This window comes from Sceloporus occidentalis, unplaced genomic scaffold (genome assembly GCF_023333645.1).
Source record: "Sceloporus occidentalis isolate IW3139 unplaced genomic scaffold, rSceOcc1.0.p SCAF_236, whole genome shotgun sequence".
Classification (NCBI taxonomy): domain Eukaryota; kingdom Metazoa; phylum Chordata; class Lepidosauria; order Squamata; family Phrynosomatidae; genus Sceloporus; species Sceloporus occidentalis.
In genome coordinates, this window is record NW_028317216.1 from 670253 (window position 1) to 693160 (window position 22908).

The window sequence follows — 22908 nt, forward strand, 5'->3', positions numbered from 1 at the left end:
GGAAACTATATCATTTCGATACCTGTGGTATGGGCTTAGCGCCTACTTTATTACAGGTAGAAATCCTGCATTAAATTGATCGATTTGAAAAATCCTAAAAGCCTTTTCTAGATCTAAACAGCGTAATAGGTGGACCTACAGTAAACGGAGCATGTTGGTAAGGTTATGCGGACTTCATCTCCTGTCACCCACAGCCCAACGCAGATGCACCAGAGGCGCAAAAAGGTTTGCATAGTTGTAAACATGTATTTTCTAATTATATTTTGTTTCTTCAGCAAGATTATGGAACATAACCCTTTGTTATGTGTGTCTGAATGGCATTATATTTTTTAATGCCACCCACATGAGCTGCATGAGCAATCTAAATGTATGTACCATTACATATAATAACTCTGCTAAGAAGGACGAGGCTTTTAAGGAAATTATATTACTTACATTACTTTCACTACCAGTGTGACGTACACAGGGACATAATCAGGAAAATTATATATATTTTTTTTGTATTTTTACTACTATTTTGTGTTTAGATAGATAGATAGATAGATAGATAGATAGATAGATAGATAGATAGATAGATATGGAGATCTTGAAGGTGGAAAGGACAGATGGGTTCTTCGGGATGCAGTTGAAGGTAATTGGAGGAGCGGTTTATGCTCCTCTGAATAGGCAGGTTTTTACTGTTAGTACGTTGGAGTAAGTAAGAGGGTCTAACAGACTGCAGCAGGGAATTTATTATATATAATAATATAAATAATATACATTTATAGTGTGGGTAAAAGTCATGAGAAGAAAAAAAGGCAGCTAAGAGATAGAAACAGAGATATAAGGGGTAAGCAGTGTTGTCAGGAGTATAAACCTTCAGGATATAAAGAGCAAATGGAAGGACTACAACAATGGGGCAGCAGATGAAGGCTGATCAGGCAATGGTGTTTGGTATGATTGGTGTGGTGAAGGGCAATAGAGGGGAAGGCAGTTAGTAGATGGGATACCACAAGGGGATGGATTAGTATTTTGGTAGTATCTTGTGTGAGCAAGATGGGATTTGGAGTCTGACACCAGAACAGTTTACTTGGTCTATTGGGAGGGGAAGGTTGTGGAATTCTCAACAGTGATAGAGATATTCATGGGATTTGTGGATAACGGAGCTGGGTGAATAACCAGAAGCTCATTCTTGGTCATATTGAGCATCAGGTAGTAACATGTCATCCATGATGCAGTTTCAGAAACACAGTTAGTAGTTTTTAAATCTAAAAGAAAAAATTAGTTGAGAGAGACTAGTTAAAAATTATCTGAGAGATGAGGTTTTCATAAAGAGAAGTGATCCCAGAACCAAGCCCTTTGACTCGCCCAACAGAGGGTAGAAGGGAAGAGGAATAGGTGCCAGAAAAAGAGACACGAAAGATATGGTCAGAGAGGTAGGATTTGAACCAGGAGAGAGTCATTTTGTAAATTCCATGAGAATAAACGGTTTGCAGAAGAAGGGGCGGTCAACAGTGTCAAATGCTACAGAGAGGTCCAAGAGGATAATTCATCCATCTAGATTTCCCTAGGTAATAGACAGCTAAACCTGTTTATAAGGCTGTGACCTAAATCTAACAAAAGCAGAACTATGAAAATTGGCCAAACTTCTCAAAAAGTCCAGACTCACCAATCAAAAGGTCAAAGAAAAAGCATAGCAATTTGCAGAGGCTCAGGACTACTTGCCAGCAGTAATATGGAGGTAACCAAGTTGGAGACTAACCCTGGGTCCAGGTTAGTCCAAAACAGGATAAGATATACATAATATATATAATATAAAGTCCCTGTTGGTGTAATGGTCAGGTGTCCCAATACATTTTGTCCATATAATGTTTGCGGAAGGCGCTGTCGGCCGTCGGTGCACCATACGTATGCACAGTATGTCCAGAAAGACAGGTATAGATAATTTGCTGCCATGCACATGATGGATACTGTACAGAGGGAAATGTCTTTTAGGATTATTTGGGCCAAACATTCTACCACAATGCCAAATACAGAGAATATATATATAGATATAGATATAGATATATATATATATATCATTTCACTATATTGTTTATACCCATTACTCATCCTCTGATGAATGCAGTCTCCCACAACTAATTATGATACCGCAATATTGTCTGCCTGAATTGTATCCAGCTGAGCAGATTAGCATAGATTCCATAAACTGACAGCTATGACCTTTTTTCAAGAATACACTTGTCAGAATGTTAAAAGTCATTACCTGGCTGCTAAGGGAGGAATAACAGGGTGTATGTGCTATTTTCTCTCTACAGTTAATAAATATTTCCAGAGCTCAACCATATTAAATGACCTTGGTTTTAAAGGTGCTGTTCCACCTACTCTGCTTTTTTCGAACTTTTAAAGGTCTCATGACACAAAGGAAGAACTGATAGGTTGTTGCCATATAAACTGAAAATGGTTCTTAAAGGTTTCTGTGGGTTTGTTTTATGTAATTAAACCTTAAAGTAGTATAATATGACAGATCTGCTAACATATACAGTAGATAAACAGATGATTTAGTGCTAAATATAATGGCTGAATAGAAAAAATAGAGTAGAATAGAAAAATCTTAAAGAAAAACACCTTTTCTCCCAGTTATCAGAACTCTCTGAAGTTGGGATTATTATCTTATAATTTTTATAATTTCTACAGTTACTTCTTCCATTCAGACAGGGGTATCATTTGTAGGCTCTTCTAGGGGTATCTTTTTGCGGTCAACATTCTATGTGAAGAATGATCTCTGAGTCATAACTTATATCGCTGGCAAGAATAATAAGCTACAGACAACATACTGGATGCGGGCAACCACAAGACGTAATTAGAGGAACAATGGAGACAATGGTGAACACCATTTGTCCAAAAATGGCCATTGATTATCTCTCATGGTTTATAACACATCACACCCGGTCCATGGATCCCACTTGGCATTTGCTTTGTGTGTCCGGTGGTCCCTCTGAATCATGGTTTGCGTTCCTGGCCGCAAATATTGCCTTGTATAAACTTCCTTTTGATGTGATATATAGGCATAAATTATAGTTACATAGCCACACAGCCAAGTGGACTGCAGGAAGATATATTTGGAACATACGAGATATTAGGTTGTGTATCTTTTGTATCTTACACCTTCCAGAGATTGGTAAAATAGTTATGTGTAAAGAAAATAAGGCTTTTCATTGTAAGGCCTGATGTAATGGACAGGCACGGGGTGGAGGGTCACATCAGTAACCGTTTACTCACTTTAATTTCCTCCTGCAAGGACCCTCTTGTCCCTGCCATCAGACGTACACTCACTACTGTCATCATAAGTAGCCGACAATGAGGAATATGGACACTGATATCTGTTCTATAACCTCTCTAGATATAAAGCTTTCATAGACTGGCTTAATTGTATTCTTCATTTATACACCCAGCACAAAATTACTTAAATAGCTTCCATTTATCACCGATAAAAAAACAATGGTGTGGTTTTTTTTAACTATCCCCCAAAGGGAAAACCCCTTTTCCAACATAATATCATTAGATATTGTTTAAGAAAAGCAATAAGAAAACTGGGTTATTAATGTGGATATAAAACCTATATTCAAGTAGCTACCAAAGTCATAAAATGTTTAATATAACAAACAAAGGTATTATGGTGGAGCTCAAGGAATTGGTATTGGAGAAACGGAAATCAAATCTGAGGATAATAATGGCATATGGGAGCACATCTCCCGTTGTTTAATTACAACTCTCTGAATGCTCAGCCAGCCGAATTTGGACCATGACTTCCGGATAACCCCCGGGTGTACAATAGCCAATATATTATAATACCGTTGGAAGCGCCATTGTTGAATCAGGTCTAACTCTTGGCTCCCCCTCAACTCATAAGAGTAAAAACAATACAGAGCCAGCTCAGACTCCACTTGGTAGGGATTATAGATTTTAGAAGAAAACATGTTTTTAGGAAGGATTCTTACTTAGTAGAATGTTCAAATACTTCTTGAACGTCCTAAGTACATATTTCACATTCACAGTGTTGACGAAGTAAATCCTATCACATTAAATGTGTCGGCTCAGTAGCTCAGACGGCATTCTGCAATTTCCCTAAAGCCCTTTACCAACCTACCACGATAAGCCTCTAACCAAAGTTTATAAAGGAAATTGGGCAAATCTTTCCTTTATCAATTCCGAGTAAACATTTTGTGTTCAGCCTTGGTGACTGTCATACGGGAAAGAATCTGAATAAATGTAACCCTCTGATGGCCAGAGGGGATGGGAACAGAGCAATACAATACAATACATTACATACATTCAATACATCACAGAGCAATACATTACAACGCCATTTGGCAATTAACTTGTTAACAATCCTGGTCAACCACATCAGTTCATCAATACACTATTTAGCACGTCAAGCCTTGTATTTAAATAAAAGTACCTTTCCCTGCCTTCTTAAACAATTACTTTGTAAGCTCAACTTTTAATTTAGAAACATCCTTTGATTTAATTTTCCGCAATATTATTGGCTTAAATGAAATTAATCTATAAAAAAATACACATTTTATCCAAACGTATTCTTTCGATATTAAGAGAAAAAAAAAAGCAACACAAAAAATGGAAAATAATCATAGGATATCAGTACCTGCAGTCATCGCCACATCTTCGTTTGTAATATTTGGCACAGTGGCCCGCACTTGGAACAGGACAGTGGAGCCATATACACTAAAAAAAATAAATGAAAACAGATGAATGTGAATTCATTTGAAAAGTTTTTCCCAGAGCAATTTACAAAGTCTGCTTATGTATAGAAAGTGATAAAAAGCAGTAAAACTTTGAAAAGAGGTCTTATTACCATAGATACAAACTTTGAGTTCAACCCAGAGTCTCCAGGTGAAGAGCTTTCTTCGGTCTCTGGGTCAGGTTCAAGTCCAACAATTTCCCTCCCATCCCAAGTCTGGAGACACACTACATGGACAAAAGTATCGGGACACCGGACCATTACACAACAGGGATTTTCATGACATTGCACTCTAAATACATAGACTTTAATATTGATGTTGGCCTTCCACTCTTCTGGGAAGGCTTTTCACACGATTTTGGAACAGTTATGTGGGAATGTTTTGCCCAATCATCCAGTAGAGCATTTGTGAGGTCAGGCACTGATGTTGGAGGAGAAGGCCTGGCTCGCAAATCTCCATTCCAGTTAATTCCAAAGGTGTTTGGTGGGTTTGAGGTCAGGGCTCTGTGCAGGCCATTCAAGTACTTCCACACAATGTCTTTATGGACCTTGCTCTGTACACTGGGGCACAGTCAAGGCCCTTCCCCAAAATGTTTCCACAAAGTTGGAAGAATCAAATTGTCCAAAATGTCTTGGTATGTCCCATTCAACTACATGTAACGGTCAGGTGTCCCAATACTTTTGTCCATATAGTGTAGGTCCATACTCTAGACATGACTAGACCCCCTCCATAAAGTCATTCCACCAGAAGAGATAGAGGTAAAAGTAGTCTACCTTATCACCATAGCAACCAATAAAATGCTGATTGGACTATTTTATTAGTTGCTTTTGTGACAAGACCAATCTTTCAAAAAAGTCATTTTGTATACTACCCCAATGTATTTATTCCTCCAAAAAATATTTTTCACTGTTTTAGAAGGCACAGACGATATAAAATAGAATCCTTTAGCTGCCAGACATTTTTATATTCTTGCATGAAAAAAAAATGAACATAAACATCAGAAAGTATCTGATGATCATACCTACGCCTGAGGCCAAAACTATTCTGTAAACCGCTCAGAATTCTTCACATTCAGCCAATAAATCCTAATTTTATTGATCTCCTCGGGATTACTTTAAGCAACATTTAATGTGTCAACTATCTGGTAAAGCCAAACCATTTTAAAATAGGTCTATTTAATACGAATGTACGATTGCCATGTATGATTGGCGACCCCTTTGCCTTCTCCCGATGTGAACGTATTCTATTTCCGCTGTAGGGACTGATTAAATTTGATTTTTTTAATTGTTATTAAATGCTTTAAGTAAAGTGAAAATAAATTATTGTCGCGTTTGGGCCCTTCTTATTAGTTTGCTCTTGTATTTTACAGATGGGGATAGACATCAAAAGTGAATGATAGAGAGCCTCATCTTTAAGGCATGGCTTAAACTTAACATCTCCCTGGGTTTTCTTGGAGGTTCACTCATGACTCAGAGGCTCAGCTTGACTCCCACGCCAACTCAACTGGGCCATGCTATGGCTCAACTCCAGTTCTACTCCTCAGCTCGTGATTCAATGCTTGCAAACCATCATTTCAAGAGGATGAATGAACCATAGTAATTTCACTCTATAAGCGCATTTTAACTTATTCGTAGCTCGACTCTTGCACACTTGGTAAACCGAAAAGTTATGAAAGCTAGGCACATGTTTTCAACTGCCTTATGTTATCATCTTTCACAGCCATATGGATTTTGTTCATATTTGTCCAATGACCTATGATAAAAGAAGAGAGATATTTCTGGACAAAGTAGAAATGATCAAATACTTCTCTATTCCCTTTGATAAAAACTGCCCACAGTGTTCCAAATGCTAATGCCCTCTATATGGCTTCTCATTAAGCGATCTGCCTAAAATAGTCGTATCTACACAAAAAATGATCTATTACGCTTAATTCAACACTTTTGTAACTAACTGTGGCTTTAGAAACTCCATTCCTATTGCTGCTGAATGCCCAAACACTTTCCAGTAATTCTTTAGTCATGTCAAACTTTGCCTTATTCATATTTTTTCACCAGAAACGCTTAATTAACATGTGACACAAAGGCAGTCACAGATAGGTTCCCATATAATGGATTTAATTATTTATTACATTTGTTTCAATAGTCTTTGGCGCAAAATAGCAGTAGTTGTATGAGGTCAACATACATACATACTCTCATAATCTCTCATCACATTATCTCTCCCCTTTCTGCTCATCTTTCTCGTAACCCTCTTTTTCTCTCCGCTTTATATTTATCTCCTGCTCTTTCTTATTATCACTCCTTTTTTTTCTCTTTTATTTCACTCTCATTTATTTTGTCTCCATTTTTTATCTCTCTTCTTTCTCTTTTATTTCACCCTCTTCTCTTTGATTCACCTTTTCCATTAACTCCCTCTACTTTGTTTTTTTCCCCTTTCTACCTCTCCTCTTTCTCTTTACCTCACCCTTTTCACTTTCTTTCCCCTTTCTGTTTATTCCCTCTCTCATTATCTCTCCCATTTCTCTTTATCTCATCTCTTCCCTTTTCTTCCTTATCTCTCCTTTCTCTTTAGTTCTACCTTTTTCTTTAGCACTCCTTTTTCTCTTTGATTATCTCTCCCCTTCTCTCTCTTTATCTCTCCTTTTTTATCTATTTTCTTTCTATCCCTATCTCTGCCCTTTCTGTATATATATATAGATATATATATACCCCCTCCTCTCTAGTGTTCCTCCTCTATCTCTCTCCTTTTTCTCGCCACCTTTTATCTCTCGCCTTTTCTTTGATTCTCCCTTTCTCATTATCTCTCCTCTTTTTCTTTATCTCATCACTTCCATTTCTCTTTATCTCCTCCTATTTCACTTTATCTCTCCCTTTTCTCTCTACCTTTCATGTTTCCTCCTCTTTATCTATGTCTCTTTTCCTTTTCTCTACCCTATCTCCTTATCTCAATATCTCCCCCTTTTCGATACTTCTCCCCATTCTCACAATCTCTTCTCTTTATCATTAGCTCCCAGTCTCTTTTCTTCTCTCCCTTTCTCCCTATGCCTCACCAGTGTAATCGTGTCTCTCTGCTCCATCACATTACGTGCGCCTTCAGTGCTGAGCACCATATGAAAAGATCTTACATCCCCTTTACTTTGGGCTGGCTTATCCAGTATGGCCAATACACTGACGGTACAGTTTATTTTGTTACTTTTATTCACATATATCTGAAATTTGCACCAATAAATCTCTACTAATGACAGAAGCTACAATGTTATATGGGCTACTACGCCAGGCACATTTTTTTTTCTGTAAAATTTACATTTACTAGACGTTATTTCAATTATGGGTCAGTAGGTGAAGCATAGTTTGGTAGTGAAGGACACATATTGAGGTCAGTGTTGAATACATATTATCATGTATCTTTTTAGTGACAGCGAACGCCAAAAGGCAGTTGGCATGTCAACTACCTGACAGCACATAACGTTAATATAAAATGTCGTTTTCCACTTGGAAAATAAAATCTCTTAGGAGCAACTTGCTATTTTCTCAGTCAGAGGTATAATCATTTTAAAGTGTTACATAAAGGAGAGGGAAATGGTTATTTATAACCTAACAAACAACCAACAATGGCTTTATAACGTAAAAAGGTATGTGCCAAATTATTGTGATCACAATGCCCATCACGTATAATTCTTAAGGGTTTCTTTAATAAGTAGGGAAATAGCTACAAATCACCTCCTCGTTAAAAAGTAAAATATATTTTTTTTTAGCCGCAAGTGTAATGTAAAAACAATGTCGACTGTGATACCAATTACTTTCTATAATAGTTCTACTATTCAAATGTGGAAGGTGGAAAATCCTATACCAAACTGCTTTAGGATATGTTATAGGTGGGGTAAATGCATGACTGATTAGGCTGATAGCCTAAACCCCATAAGCCGCCTGCTGGACTGCCTCCCCAAGCCCATCTCGAAATTCCTACTAATTAAATGTAACAGGTTTTGGGGTTTTTTTTGCTCAATGATAATTACATGCAGCTACAAACAGTACATGAGGCAAATCTACATTAAATCATTATTATTATTATTATTATCTTTATTATGACCTCATTATGTTCTTACAATTATGACTTGATTCATATTTTGAGTTGTTTGTCCATACAGTATGTATTTTCTTTCGCCTCTTGCCATGTCTATGTGGTCAGGCTTCCTTTTTTTTTTACTTCATTTGAAGTCCCCAAAACAAAAAGTTTAGAATCTAGACTTATGCAAATGGACCAAATACAAATTTTTTCCGTTCCGTTTTTTTTGTCATTTTCCAAATTTTTGTTTCCTGCCCTTTTGGTTCGGATGAAATTCGGAGGGCTTTTCCCATTCCGAAACAAAATTAATTGTCACTCATTCACTCTCTCTTCCTCTCCCACACTCTTTCATGCCCTCTCTCTTTAATTGCAAAGAAATGCATATTACTTTAACTTTCTTACCTCTTGTTTGTGTGGATGAACCATAATTTTGTGGTTGGTATACACAACTTTCAGCTATTTATGTGTCTTGTTCTTTTGAAAATTGCATATTATCTGTACTAGTAATGCATTGCTCTCTCCCTAACAGCCTATGCTTAAAATAAATCTACGTATGTATAGAGAAATTGCAGGCTCATGATCAATATCTAATCTCGTCCATAGCAGCCAACCCATTTGTTACATTAATACCTATAACAACTTTTTACTATACAACTTACCTGTATATTCATTTTCCAGGGCCTTAAATGATCTCGAGTGTGTATTTTTTTTAAAAAATTCACTACCTATAAATAGAATGGGATAGAATTTGTCCAAAAAGTACAGTCAAGCCTAGAATACCCTCTAGTGGAAAAAAATGAATTTTAGAATTGTAAAAATTAATCTGTAATTTAACCCATCTCTGCCCATTAGTGTGTATTATATCCAGGAAACATTCATTTGGGGAATTGTTTGCCAGTAAACTATGTATAAAATAATAAAGCCTAGACTGTTCAATTGGCAAATGATAAAGGGTGTAAGCTATGCATTAAAATTAATAAATGTATTTTAAAGATCTACCGTTTTAGGTCAAACAACACATTTGACCTCCAAGCTACCAAAAAAAAGCAGAACAGAAACAGTTTCTTTATTTAATTCAAATAATGTACAGGCCCTTAAAATATGCCTAATTTTAAGGCTATTTTTAAAATGACAAAATTTGTCCATAAAATGTCCATAATTTACTCCAAATTTTTTTCCGAATGCATCCAAACTTAAGGATGCTATCATATGGGACAACATTAGCAGAACCTGGGAACTCTCAGGGTTCTCGCCCCAATCTCAGGGGGAAGGGGCAGATACTCAGGGTCACACAGTCTACGGGAGATCCAAGTGTGCCTTAAAGTAAAGACAAGTCAATGGTTCCATGCGTCATTTACTTAGAATTATCATGAGGGACTATTAGAGGATTAATAGTTCAGGTTTTTCAGATATAAGCATTAAAAACAAAGTGTAAATAGCTAAATACGTCAATATACAATTTTTCAAAAAGACACATTTGTGTCATTTGTGTTTTTTAAATAAAAAGAGTGTGGGCAGATTATTATTTTTTTTTAATGAAATACAATGTACCCTGCATCACAATGGTTGGATTCCTATTTAGCTCGGTGGAAATACATTCATGGAGGGCGACAGTAGAGAGTAGCCACGGCAACGAGCAAAAGAATTAGTATGGATTTATGTATGGAGTGATAAGTGGGTCCCCAGGAGATTGGAGAATCGACATTTGTGTCTGCACCTCTGGGATGTACCCCTGTGACCTCCTGTTGTGAAGTCTCCTCCTGCTGTGCAAGGAAGAAAGAATAATCACTTCAATGGGTACTGAAAAGTCCCTGATATAAAAGGAGAAAAAGGCTGAGAACAGAAGAATTCTGGAAGAAATCTACTTTTTATTGTAAAAGGATATTATTATCACTATATACATTGAACATGTGAAAAGTGGTCGTACAGACTATAGAACTTTTTAGAAAGGAATAATAACAAAAATTGTATATATATATATATATATAGTGTTCAATGTAGTCATTTCTTTAAATTGTATTTTTCAGTATGGCTATATATATATAATTTGAGCTTCTTCTATAGACTTTATGTATAGTGCCTGAAGTTTATTGTAAAGTTAATTACTATTCAACATTAATGTTGGGCTACTTGTTTAAGGTTTACCCCTAGGCTGGGTGCCACCATGCGGACCAAAGTTAGTGATCACATTCAATAATATCCACCAATGGCAGAAAATAATTAAAATGTTCCAATTTCTACAAAAAAAACCCTGCAATTTTATTTTGTTTTTAGATGGTAAAGGAAGAGTTCACATTTTCCGTAAGGCTTCCGACACATTTACAATCTGTCACATTTCCACCGCACCTGAGTATTAAATTATGTAAGGGGTTTCCAAAACGTCTTTCCATGGCCAAGGTTTCTCCTGTGACCTTTTCTCACATCTTGAAAGCTTTTTTTATTTTCAGATAATACGAGGGACTGAAAAGTGGAAATGCACCATGTTCATAATAAAGAAATTCTCTCCTTAACTTAATGGAAAGATCAGATATTCTTGTGATATCAGCTTGCTCATATGTCTTGGAAAATGTGTGAATTAAGCCTATATGGAAGAGCTGAGTTATATGAGAAGGAGCGCGTTCAGAGCATTTTATTGTCGGAAGGTTATAGTTGAAAAATGGGCATAACATAGGCACCCTATGTTGCAGGGACTCATCAAAGTGGATCCGTTGAAGATGGCAATTACGACTGCCACATCTGATCATTAGCAGTGCTTTCTCCATATATCATTTCATAATTCATTTCATTGGCAATATCCTGAATTTATCTTCTATGACGCAGTCACTAAAATCTTAAAAAGTGAACATAGATGGGGGCATTTGGTGTTAGGATAAGTTCCATGTTCTAAAGTAATTAAGGATAGAGGCGGCTTGTTCTTGTATAATGGTATTGGTGATGTGATCGATATATTTAGTAGGGATGTAGATCAATAAAGCATTAGCGATATCTTCCCTTTTCCCTATGGTGACATGCCAAAAACTCAGATTTGTTGATATTCATATTATATTACAATATTACATTACATTCGTTAATCGCTTCTCATTTGAGTTGGGTGAATTAGTTTGATAGGAGCAAGATACCTTCAGGATTCCAAAGTCCGGCAATCTCTGATAGAACAAATATAAAATACTATTGGGCTACTGGACCGGTTCTCTATCTCAACCTGTGGGTCGCGACCCCTTTGGACCCTTTCACAGGGGTTGCCTAAGACCATCGGAAAACACATATTTCACAATATATAATTACATAATTTTATGTTTGGGGGTCACCACAACATGAGGAACTGTATTAAAGGGTCGCGGCATTAGGAAGGTTGAGAACCACTGCCCTAGGGCATCTATAACGTCAGAGGGGGATGTAACGATTCCCATCAAAATGATTTAGATTTTGGTTCCATCATGCCCTTGACTTATATTAATATTACCCCCCACACACACACACGTTGTGGGAAACAATGAAGTACCTGTTACATCGCTTTATATTTAGAGGGCAAAAAGTTAATCTATGCTTTCTATAAAAATAGAAGGAAAATCTATTGGATGAAACAGGCTAAATATTTGTCTTTTTTAAATTAAAAATGTCAAAAATACTTTTGTCTATAAAATTTCAGTATGACATTAACAACACACATTGAAACTCTACTGTTTTGGATGGATAATGGCCAACTGTAACATTTTTTGATAGGCGTTCTAAATTAACTTACCAATTAGTATTTCATTTGAGTTTGAATTTCATATTAATATTGATGTTTCGTTTAGCGGTTAGCGATTATTTGCCCAAACTACATCATAACGATCTAATGACTACATAATGTCACAATGGGGAAATATTGCTTAAAATTACTTCTCGGGTATTATTGAGCGGTATCGCTTGATATACCCAAAACAGCAGCAGTTATGGTCATGGGGGCATATAATATACAAATTGAGGCTTTAGAAAAAGTTTAATTTCGCAGATATAGTGTTTCATATTGAAACTCAGAGAGATTTTGTGCATCAAGACGGCCGTTCATGCACCATAGAGCAGTATATTGATGTCTGATCGAATAAAAGTTAAGAATAGATGTCTGTAGTTACTTAGAATATGGTTGAGTTTCGACACATATATAAACCTGGCAGCCAGCTTGACTTATCCCTAAGGCTTCCAATACTTCCTTCATTTATTATAGCGCTGCCAGATGTCATAATCAATCAGCATGATGAAGTGGAAAGACGAAAGGCTGGTCTAGCGTTGAGGTTGAGTGCATTTAATCCACTGCCTGATTAGCTATTTGAGGTGTGAGAGGGTAAACATTGAGAGAACGGTACACAAACCCGAACGCGCTCATCTGACATGTTGACTTAAAGTGAAAGTCACATGGGCATTGTGACCCACGACATGTTGTATTTATCCCTCGTACGGAGATCGTGTCACAGAACAAGCTCAAAATGCAACATGATGATTTTTTGCATTTCTGTTAGTTTCTAGAACAACAGATCTTTTTTCCCCATGTTTTGATAAGCAACAAATAAGCGTTGCAATATAATTTTTTGATAATGGAAAAATGGAACCTTGAGCATACATGTTAATGAAACCGTAAATGGTTTATGTATTAGTATGACTTCTGTAAAAAAGGAGCAGATAAACCTTATGCAGGTCTATCACTTTTGAACTAAATTCTACATTTTATATATATATATATATATATATATATATTTATTTATATATATTTATTTATTTATTTTTTATTAAAACCCCATGTAATTTGTATAACATAAGAGCAGTCATCCCAACTTCATGATCACTCCTATTGTTAAATTGCTGGTTGATGCTGATTGGTTGGGGCAGCCCTTGTAAGGTTTAGGTGAGGAGAAGAGAGAGAACATCAAGATTTAAAATGATTAGGAAAATGAAAGCTGTGCCATATAAAAAAAAAACAACAACATTCTAACAAAAAACTTCAAGTAGTTATAAATAAATAAAATTTAGTTTACTGGTCGCATTTCCTCTGACTAGTTCTTTTCCCTCCCGCGTCTATGTATTGACAGCGCTGTTTTAAACACAAAGTATATTTTATGAGGAGAGGATAGAAAACATTTGCAGGAGCTGAAACCGGCAGGGCACGGTCGATCGCCTGTGAGCCTTTAGCAAAACAGAGGCAGAATCTTTACAAATGCCTTGCCACGAGCTCTAGAATTGCAAATCTTAGTCTAGTGAGGACAGCCGCAGCACGTCAATTTCAATCAATCACCACAAAAGGATCCTAGGTCCGTGATTATGTTTTATATGCGGTGCTTTATCATCTTGGAAAGATCCTATCCAGAATTTATACCAGACAAATTTCCATTTAACCCCTTAATGACAAAGCCCGTACATGTACGGGCTCAAAATGCATTGTTTTCAATGGGTTTAGGGACTGCCCATTGTCCTTAAGGGGTTAATTTCTTTGTACAACGGAACGTTTATGCGTTCTTCGGGCGAATGGATTAAATTGGGATTTAAAGGCCGTTTGACCGTTGTGAATAAAAATCATAAACCATCACTGCGTTTTAGAATTTATTCTATTTCAATAGACACGCAGGCCGGCGTTGACACCTACATCACATGAACAGGACTCTATTTCCTTATCAATCACAACAGGCCAAAAAGACACTTAGAATTAGATTATCAAATCATGGCCATACTCATTTTAAGTCTGCTAACGTAATTACATCAGCAGGCTAATGTCATTTTAATGGTCTTTAATGATGTAATAAGAAATAATGGATATCATTTGACAGCTACATAACCATTAACAAAACCTATTAAGAAGTAGTATTTCTACAAAATACAGTTTATCTGCTATTCGGTTGCAATTTGTAATTACATATTACATAGGCAACAATTGCCATATTTCAACCTGCTTTTAAAAATAATCTAATATGTTTTTAGAGGCCAGGATTGTCAACTTATTCCCAGTGATAAGGCAGTACCGGTTCTCATTCGCAATTCTGTACACTTCGAAACACTTAACAAGATAGAAGAAAAAAAAAAGAATGAAAGGCAGGACTAAGAGCATATATCGCACACTGGAAAAAAAAACAAACAATAATTTTCTTATTTAACTTAGGTTTCATTTTAAAGGGGCATTTAGTTGAATTTTGATTTTAACAAAATTTGGAAATTTCCTTAATGCGTACGAATGTCTGAAAATGAGGAGGGACCCCCAACGAAGCAAACGAGAGCGAAGCAAACAGCTCCAAATTTCCGTTTGCATTTTGTTGTTTTTTCACTCTTACACTCTCACTCATCTTCTCTCACAGTCTAACTCTATGCCACACTCTCGGACACTGTCTCGTGCACTGTGTCTCCTTTTTCGCAGCTGTGCTTCTTCTCTTCCCTATTCTTGTTCTTCTGTCTTCCTTTTTCGTCCATTTCTCCTCTGTATCAGCTCTGTTAACCAGGCCTCCTAGAGTACTTCTGCAAAAGTGCCTCTCTCCTCCGGCTGGAAGAAGGGTGGAGAGGCTGTCCCGAGCGATTCCATCCTTTTACAGAAATACTCCAACAGGCAAAAATAATGCAGACGGATTTGCGAAGAAAGAGGTGTAGATACAATAATCTTTCTCCACCATACCTCCATTGGGGGACTGGGTGTTCTCCATGAGGCCAGGTTAATGGAGCTACCAGGGAGAAGCGGACAAAAAAAGAAGACAGAAGAACACGAAGATGCAAGTGAAGAAGCAGAGCTGCAGAAAAGGAGAAGGGGACAAGGAAGTGGTTGGCAGAGAAGGTAGGGAGATTGAGAAAAAGAGAGTGAATGACAGTATGAGAGAGTGAGTGAGAGTGACTGAGGGTGAATGACAACAAATTCTGTTTCCAAATGGAAAAAGCCCTCTGGGTTTCGTCTGAACTGGCAGTAAACTAAAGTGGACCAAAAAACAAAAAGAAAAAATTGTCTGAATCCAAATTTTGGTCCATTGGCACAAGTCTACGGAGTACTAAGTATATCTACTCTTCGCCATGGACGATTCAACATGTGGAGAATTACAATCTGTGTAAGATTCCTCTCATGTTTACAAGTAATGCTCTTGAACTCATAGGGTGGGAGATGTAACCCCAGAAGATTGTCGAAAAAAAACATTAGCCAAACAAAACCAAAAGTCTGCTCCCAGATGCAAAAGTTGGGGCCATACTAATGGTCCTAAATATATGAATGAACTCAAACAGAATCACTCAAACAAAAGATAGTGATAAATAAATCTACACATATTACATGTGTCTTAGATGTAATGTCGTCACTCTGTTGGAGTAAGAGCTTTGCTTGAGCAGACTTATTTTATTCATTCCATTGGTTGCACGATTCCTAACAGTGTTCTTAGTTAATGAGTCTCCCATATTCTCTATTATGACATAATATCCAAATGCAAACTGCAACTGTCAGACATTACCTGTAAAAAAATAAAAAAAAATTTCCAAGACTAAATATCACCATACAACAAATATTTGACCTTTAGCGACATTATCAAGATTTCTGACAATGTGCTCAGTGTAGGCAACGGCTTGGCATATGCTTGAAAAATTCTTACAATTTTCTTACAAAAAAAAAGACCCCGGGGACAGCAATTTATATGCTCGCCCTACTGTTTGGATTGAGAGAGGTTGGATGATCATTATCAAAAAGACTTTATAATTCAAAAGGAATTGGGGAGATTGCCTTAACTATTGCCTTCAGGTGTTGTCTAGCCAATGGCAGTTCTAAACACAAAAGATAATGGCCTGCCCTTGACCAAAATGTTTTTTGTCTTGGCCCTTAAGCAATAAACATTAAAGACTCAAGGCACTACAAGTCAACAGTCGGGTGGCAAACGCTCATGTTCCATGACTTTTACAAATTTTGCCCTAGCGAATATTATTCTCTGTTTTCTATTCCACAAAAGCAAATTAATCTCCAATAAAAGCTATAGATGTTATCTCAATATTATGATTCACTCTCTTTCTTATAAACTATACCCTAGGCATTTGACTAGGAACCTTTGCAAGGAACCAGTGACTCTGTCCTATACTAACATCACCCATTGTCCTTCGCCGCATCTCCCTTACTTCCCTACTGGTGTATAGGACCAGCCTACATTTTAAGCTAAGACTAAAAGTATTTTTTATCAGCTTTAATACATATATATATATATATATATATATATATATATATATATATATATATATATATTAAGGTTCTGGGGTGATACGCATGCTTACCTTACAAGGAGTGATTAATTAAAACCTTTGGTTTGGAGCTCACTTTGATATTAAGACCAAATATCAAAGTTCTAAATATTGGAAAATCGCCATGGAAATCACTACTGCTATCGCATCAGATTTATCAATGATTATTGTGGGCTTTTATAAATACGGTCCTTTACATACACATGCTTAATGTATGGGTGGATTAGAACGTACCCTTAAAAGAATGGCATCTATAGCCCTGTTAAAATGTTGGTGTTATGACCGTGGCAGCATATAGTGCAATCATATTATTTAATCGACCTATAAGCGCATGATTAATATCGATAATATACACTTAGCTCTGTAATTTACTTAAAGAGCATTATTGTTGCCTGTTGGACTAGCACATTTTTCCTCCATTCACTATGATTCTCTCTCTCTCTCTTTTTGCTCCAAATATTGCATCATTTATTTTATCTCCCATATCCCCGGGCTGCGTTCAAACACAGTCTGATTAGAGCAATATGGTTTCTGCGCTATTCCTTTCCAAGCCACAGGCAAAGGCATATTAGCCACTTCTTCGAGGACATCGCTGGTGCTCTGAACAAGATTATTGTATTTAATATCATTTATCATGCAAAGGCAAAGAAAATGAGTTTGCCATGAATCTATATAATCTCACAGTTGTTAGACTTTATGTAAAATGCTGACACAAGTCACAGACTGTAGTAATTCTGGACCATAAGCATGATAGAAAAGGGAAATAAATGGATACACTTACATTATGAAATATGTAGATGATATACACTTAATAGACACTAGAGTTAATTACCCTATAAACTGTATTTAAGTATTGCTTCCATATCCCCCTCTCTTTTCTTTCCTCTAAGGTTTTTCTTTATAATTTTTATTATATTATATAATATTATCATTCAGCATTATAGCCGAGGAAGCCATTATTGCCTTGAGTCAACCTAGTTTATCAAAGTGGAGAAATCCATCTCTCATGAAGTATTTTGGTCCCGTGAGTGTCCGTACGGCTCAAGCTTTTGCTCAGCTCCAGCCTTCTCTTCTACCTATGTAACATTTTATCAAAACCTTCTCTGGACTCTGTCCATAATATCTGAATCATGAGTATGTGATGAGTGATCAATACACTACGTCTAAAGTCTGAGCAGAATGACAGTACCTCTAAGGCTACTAATGCCACCGAATAGGCAACGTGGCATCCTACTTACCGTTTTATTCCATTCCATAAATACCATTAACATTGGTAGATGAATATATTTATTTTACGATAAATAATATAAACCTTCCTAGCTTTAAGATTAAACAAAAATATTGTTGTAATGGTAAAAATTAATGAATAGTTTTAGCCAATAAATAAATGCTGTCATATAGATAAAAAAAAATTCATATACAAAACCACCTTTTTTACCCAAAATGCTGAATATACCTGTTAATATATAATATATTTTAAAAAAAAAATATTAACAAATTAACTAAATTTACCAAATTACCCTAATACACAAAAAGTTTACTATACTGTGCAAAAATAAAGTATTCTTCAATTTCAGATACATTTTGTGAATTCAATTGTATTTCCATTGTCTCATTGGTCAACGTAAAAACTTGACCTATTGATACATTGCTTGAGCACCTATTGGGAAAGTCTCAAATTTTAGAAAATTATAGAATTATAATTTTAGAAAAAAATGTGCTGATCACCATATCAGATGCCACTCAATCTCTGCGGGATGGGATAGCGTGATATACTAACTTATAGCGAGAGGGAACTCAATTTTTGAGACATTACCACGAAGAGACCCGTCAAAGGACAAGCTACTTGGCCAGCTCTCCTGTCTGATGAGTTAGCCGCTGTAACTTCTTTTCACCGATACAATTTCAACCTTAACAAATGTATCTATATTTGTCATCAAAAAAAGGAAGATAATGGTGCCTACCTGATATCACTGAATGTGTTCATTTGCTGTTTTAGAAGCATGACTACTTCTTTCAGTAATTCCACACCCTTTTCAGCAGACAGATGGCTGTTAGGAGGAAGCAGAACACAAACATTAACCAAAAAATATATATATATATACAATTGGTATTCATCAATAAACGCAAAGCTTAAATCCCCAAAGTGTTTTCACCTTGGCCTGTCAGGATATGAAAGCTATAGCTAGCTTTATTCTTGTCACATAGAGAGTGTGATATCAAGAGAATTGGGATCAGGTGCTTCCTCGGGCATGATGAATCACCTGAATTTTCCAGCAATAAGACAAACAATAAGGTGTAAATGGAATTCTTAGGAACGGTAATGGGCCCCAAAAGTCGAGACGATCCATTTCAGTCTTCAACATACAAATATCAGGAGACTGGGAAGGGAGGGGAGGCATATTCAAGGGAAATCGACAACATGCATGAGAATATCCATTTCTGTTAGATTATTCTTTATATATATATATATATATATATATATATATATATATATATATAATATCTATAGTATTTTTTTAAGGAACAAAAAATTATAATTGAAATTTAGAATTTTTAATTTTTTTTTAATTTCCCCCACTGTTCTATAATAACTCAGATCAGCGCCAATTTGCTCATTTTAGCACTTCTTTGTTTATGGTCTTGTCAGACCCCTTGAATATATGTATTGTATTAAGCGCTGTGTAAATTGCTGGCGCTATATAAATAAAAGATAATAATAATAATAATATCGGCATTAAAATCCTCGGAAGAGTGGACTAAGAAAACCTCGGTATCAGGAAAAATTAATAAATGCAATGCCTTTACTACATTATTTATTAGTGATATTTATTTACTCTTTTAATATTTATAAAGTGTGGAAACCTCAGCTCACTTTAAGTCCACAGCAATTTTATGTGTTTTTTTTGTTGTTTTTTTTGTAAATCACCTATTCTAGGACCCCAAATCAATCAAGCACACACAAGATCCAAACTTTCAAGAACCTGCTGCCTTTTCTTTCTTTATAGGCAATCAAGTAAGACGTTTCCGAGAAAATCACAATATTCTTTTATAAATAGATTCCCAGGCTTCCTTGTAGTATGGAAATTAAGTTTACAGCTATTATTACAAACAGAATGTTGAAATAAGATGCTCGTACAACTCGCATAAAAAGATTTGTTTGAATTAAATGCATATTGGCGCACATAAAACCAGAGCCGTAGAATGATTCCCCTACTGCATTGTAATTATTCTGGCATTTATTTTGCAGATACAATCAAATAAAAGTAATTCACCCTTTTGCCTCCTTTAGAGGACTTCTGTGCATGCCTCCCCGACACTAACATAAGGACGGAGCCATAAAACTTTCAATAACGCTGTCATAATCCAAACATTTTATTTCCTGCGGATTTCAACTGGGTTTTCCAGACTAAATCAGCCTTAACATAAACTGTGCAAATAAATAAATAAATAAATAAATAAATAAATATGGGGCTAGATCTATTAGATCATGACGCTGTTCTATCTCTCACTTAAATTGCCCTGACCTACGGCTGGTGGTGGAGGGGTAATGTATACATTATTTTTTTAGTTATTTTTGATTTTTGAATTCACCTGGTTTCACTGAAAACGTCACAGTGGAGCCGGTTCCCCAAAGACTCGTCTCATGGGTGGAGGAGGTGACCTGTGCCTTTTGGCCGCCATTACTCTTTGAAGACTTTATTGGGTCTTTCCTAATGCGGGGAGCGTAGGAGATCTGGCACTACTTAGCCTTCAGGAAAAGAGGCGACTGGTATATACCCCCCCATGGGGATTGTCGCCCCAGAAGAGGAAGATCCACTGTGACCTTACCACTTTAGATCACCATTCCCTGTTTTCAACAGGACGATTTTAGATACATGAGCCCCTCGTGCTTCATCAAAATAAATAAAAGTCCACGATGGCTGGAGTTTCTCTTTAAAAATGATTATAGCTTTTGGTTTGACATCACGAGTTTGCAGCGACAAAAAGGCATGCGATACAAGCATTGAAATGGTTACAATGTATATGCTCAAGACACCCACAGCCAAGACAACCTTATATATAGAAACACTGACTCCGGTGACCTACCACGTGATCTTTTGTGATGAATGCTCCGTAAGTATCTGCCCGCGGGTAATTACTGTGTAAACAACCGCTTCACCGTGAGAACAAAATGCCTCGCCGCCATTGCATTAGATCCTGGCGCTGCCTATATCCATTGTCAAACTAAATATTATTTTTAAATTGAAAGGCACAGACCTAACAGGCAATTTATAGGAAAGAAATTATGTAATTTTCAGCCACTTTCTTCCTTTGTCTATCGCGCTATTTGAGACACCATTTTGTGCCGTGACTAAGCTGCACGAGAAACATAATTGAAGGGATGAAGATGTATCACGCTTTCACCCGCATGCCTATCCCGGATAGAAAATAGAAACGGAGATTGCAAAGCGGAGCTTAAAACCCAACGTGGGAAGAGCTCCTTTGAACTTGGAAGACCGTTCAACCTCTTCGACCTCTATGGTTATGCTACATTAAAAAAAAATAACATGTATGACATCAGATGTGAGCGTAAATAAAAGGTATGTATGAGAAATATAAAGGGACACGCCGACCATTATATGCGCTTTAATGCATATGGTAGCTGAGAGGTCCCGTTAAATGTTTTTATGCCCCCCCCCTTTGGAAATCCATGGAGTAATTCTCCAGAATCCCCCAAACCTCTTTGCCCCTTTCCCTGGCTTTCAGTTCATGTGTTTGGCTGAAACACATCTCCTGTGTGTCCAGGGGGGGCCGTTTACTCCAAAGGGAATGATTGACTTTAAGCCAGGAACACTTAAAGTCTTAATTCATACGATAGACCCTTTAAATTTACGTGGTGTCCCCCCATGATTATGTAGAATCCCCCCATATCCATTTACCCCTTCCCTGCTCCTCGCCTATTTTTCATGCAGGAGATGTGATTGGCCGAAACATGATATACTTACTGCCAGTCAGCTCCAGCACTGGTTCAGTCGTACCCAGCGAATACTAAATATAAAAAACCTATCTAAGGCATAAATGTTTATGGGATTCCATGGCACTTTACGGCTGTATATCGCTTTGCCCGCCGCTACGTAAAACCACTACATTTTTGGTCAAATTTTAAATGGGTATATTGCTTACCAAGGAGCTGAACCAATGGGACTGCAAATATACACACAAAAAAAAACAATATACAAAAAGGGGAGCGCATCCTAGAGCATAAAAGACATACATATTCAGATTCCTGGGTTGCTGCTAAAATAATAATGATGACCGATAAATACACATAACAGAGCAAGAAATGAGCGTATACCCACCATTAATGAAATATTATATAGGACTCGCCAAACTTGGGGCACCTTGGCGTAGTGGTGGGATAAGCAAGCTATATAATGTGCCTCACCCAGGAATCTGAATGTGTATGCCTTTTGTGCTCCCCTTTGTGTATATTTTTTTCTGGTCTTCCTATGGCCTGTACAAATATGGCAGACCAAAGGGACCACAACATGAATAATTATGTGCTTATTCGTAATTAACAAAGTAACCATTTAAATGGCAGGAAGAGATGATAAGTAGAGTATGTAGCTTCTACTTAACCTCAGGTGCTAGGTAACCGAACCTAAAATCCCAATTCCGTGAATTTTATTTCAAGTGGCATGATATTTAAATGGTTTTAACAGAGAAATGCCATTCCAGATCAATTTATAGCACAAGTGACACTCCGACAAATCAATTCCAGTGCTTAGCCTATGAAGGTCACAGAAGATTACTATAACTTAAGAAGGTATCAGAGAGAAATGGGGAAGAATGGGAATTAACTCTTTCGCGCCCGCCAAGTCATGTAGACGCCACTTCAAAA

General features: G+C 36.7%; 1 protein-coding gene across 1 annotated transcript in view; it reads right to left on the reverse strand.

Moving 5' to 3' along the window:
• LOC149276500 (receptor-type tyrosine-protein phosphatase N2-like) overlaps positions 1 to 22908 on the reverse strand; it is a 259787-nt gene that overhangs the window by 229849 nt on the left and 7030 nt on the right. Inside the window, exons 3-4 of the mRNA XM_089503564.1 lie at positions 18989 to 19075; positions 4646 to 4725 (exon numbers count right to left, since the gene is read on the reverse strand). Coding sequence (XP_089359690.1) covers positions 4646 to 4725; positions 18989 to 19075 — 167 coding nt within the window. The remainder of the gene's footprint in view (positions 1 to 4645; positions 4726 to 18988; positions 19076 to 22908) is intronic.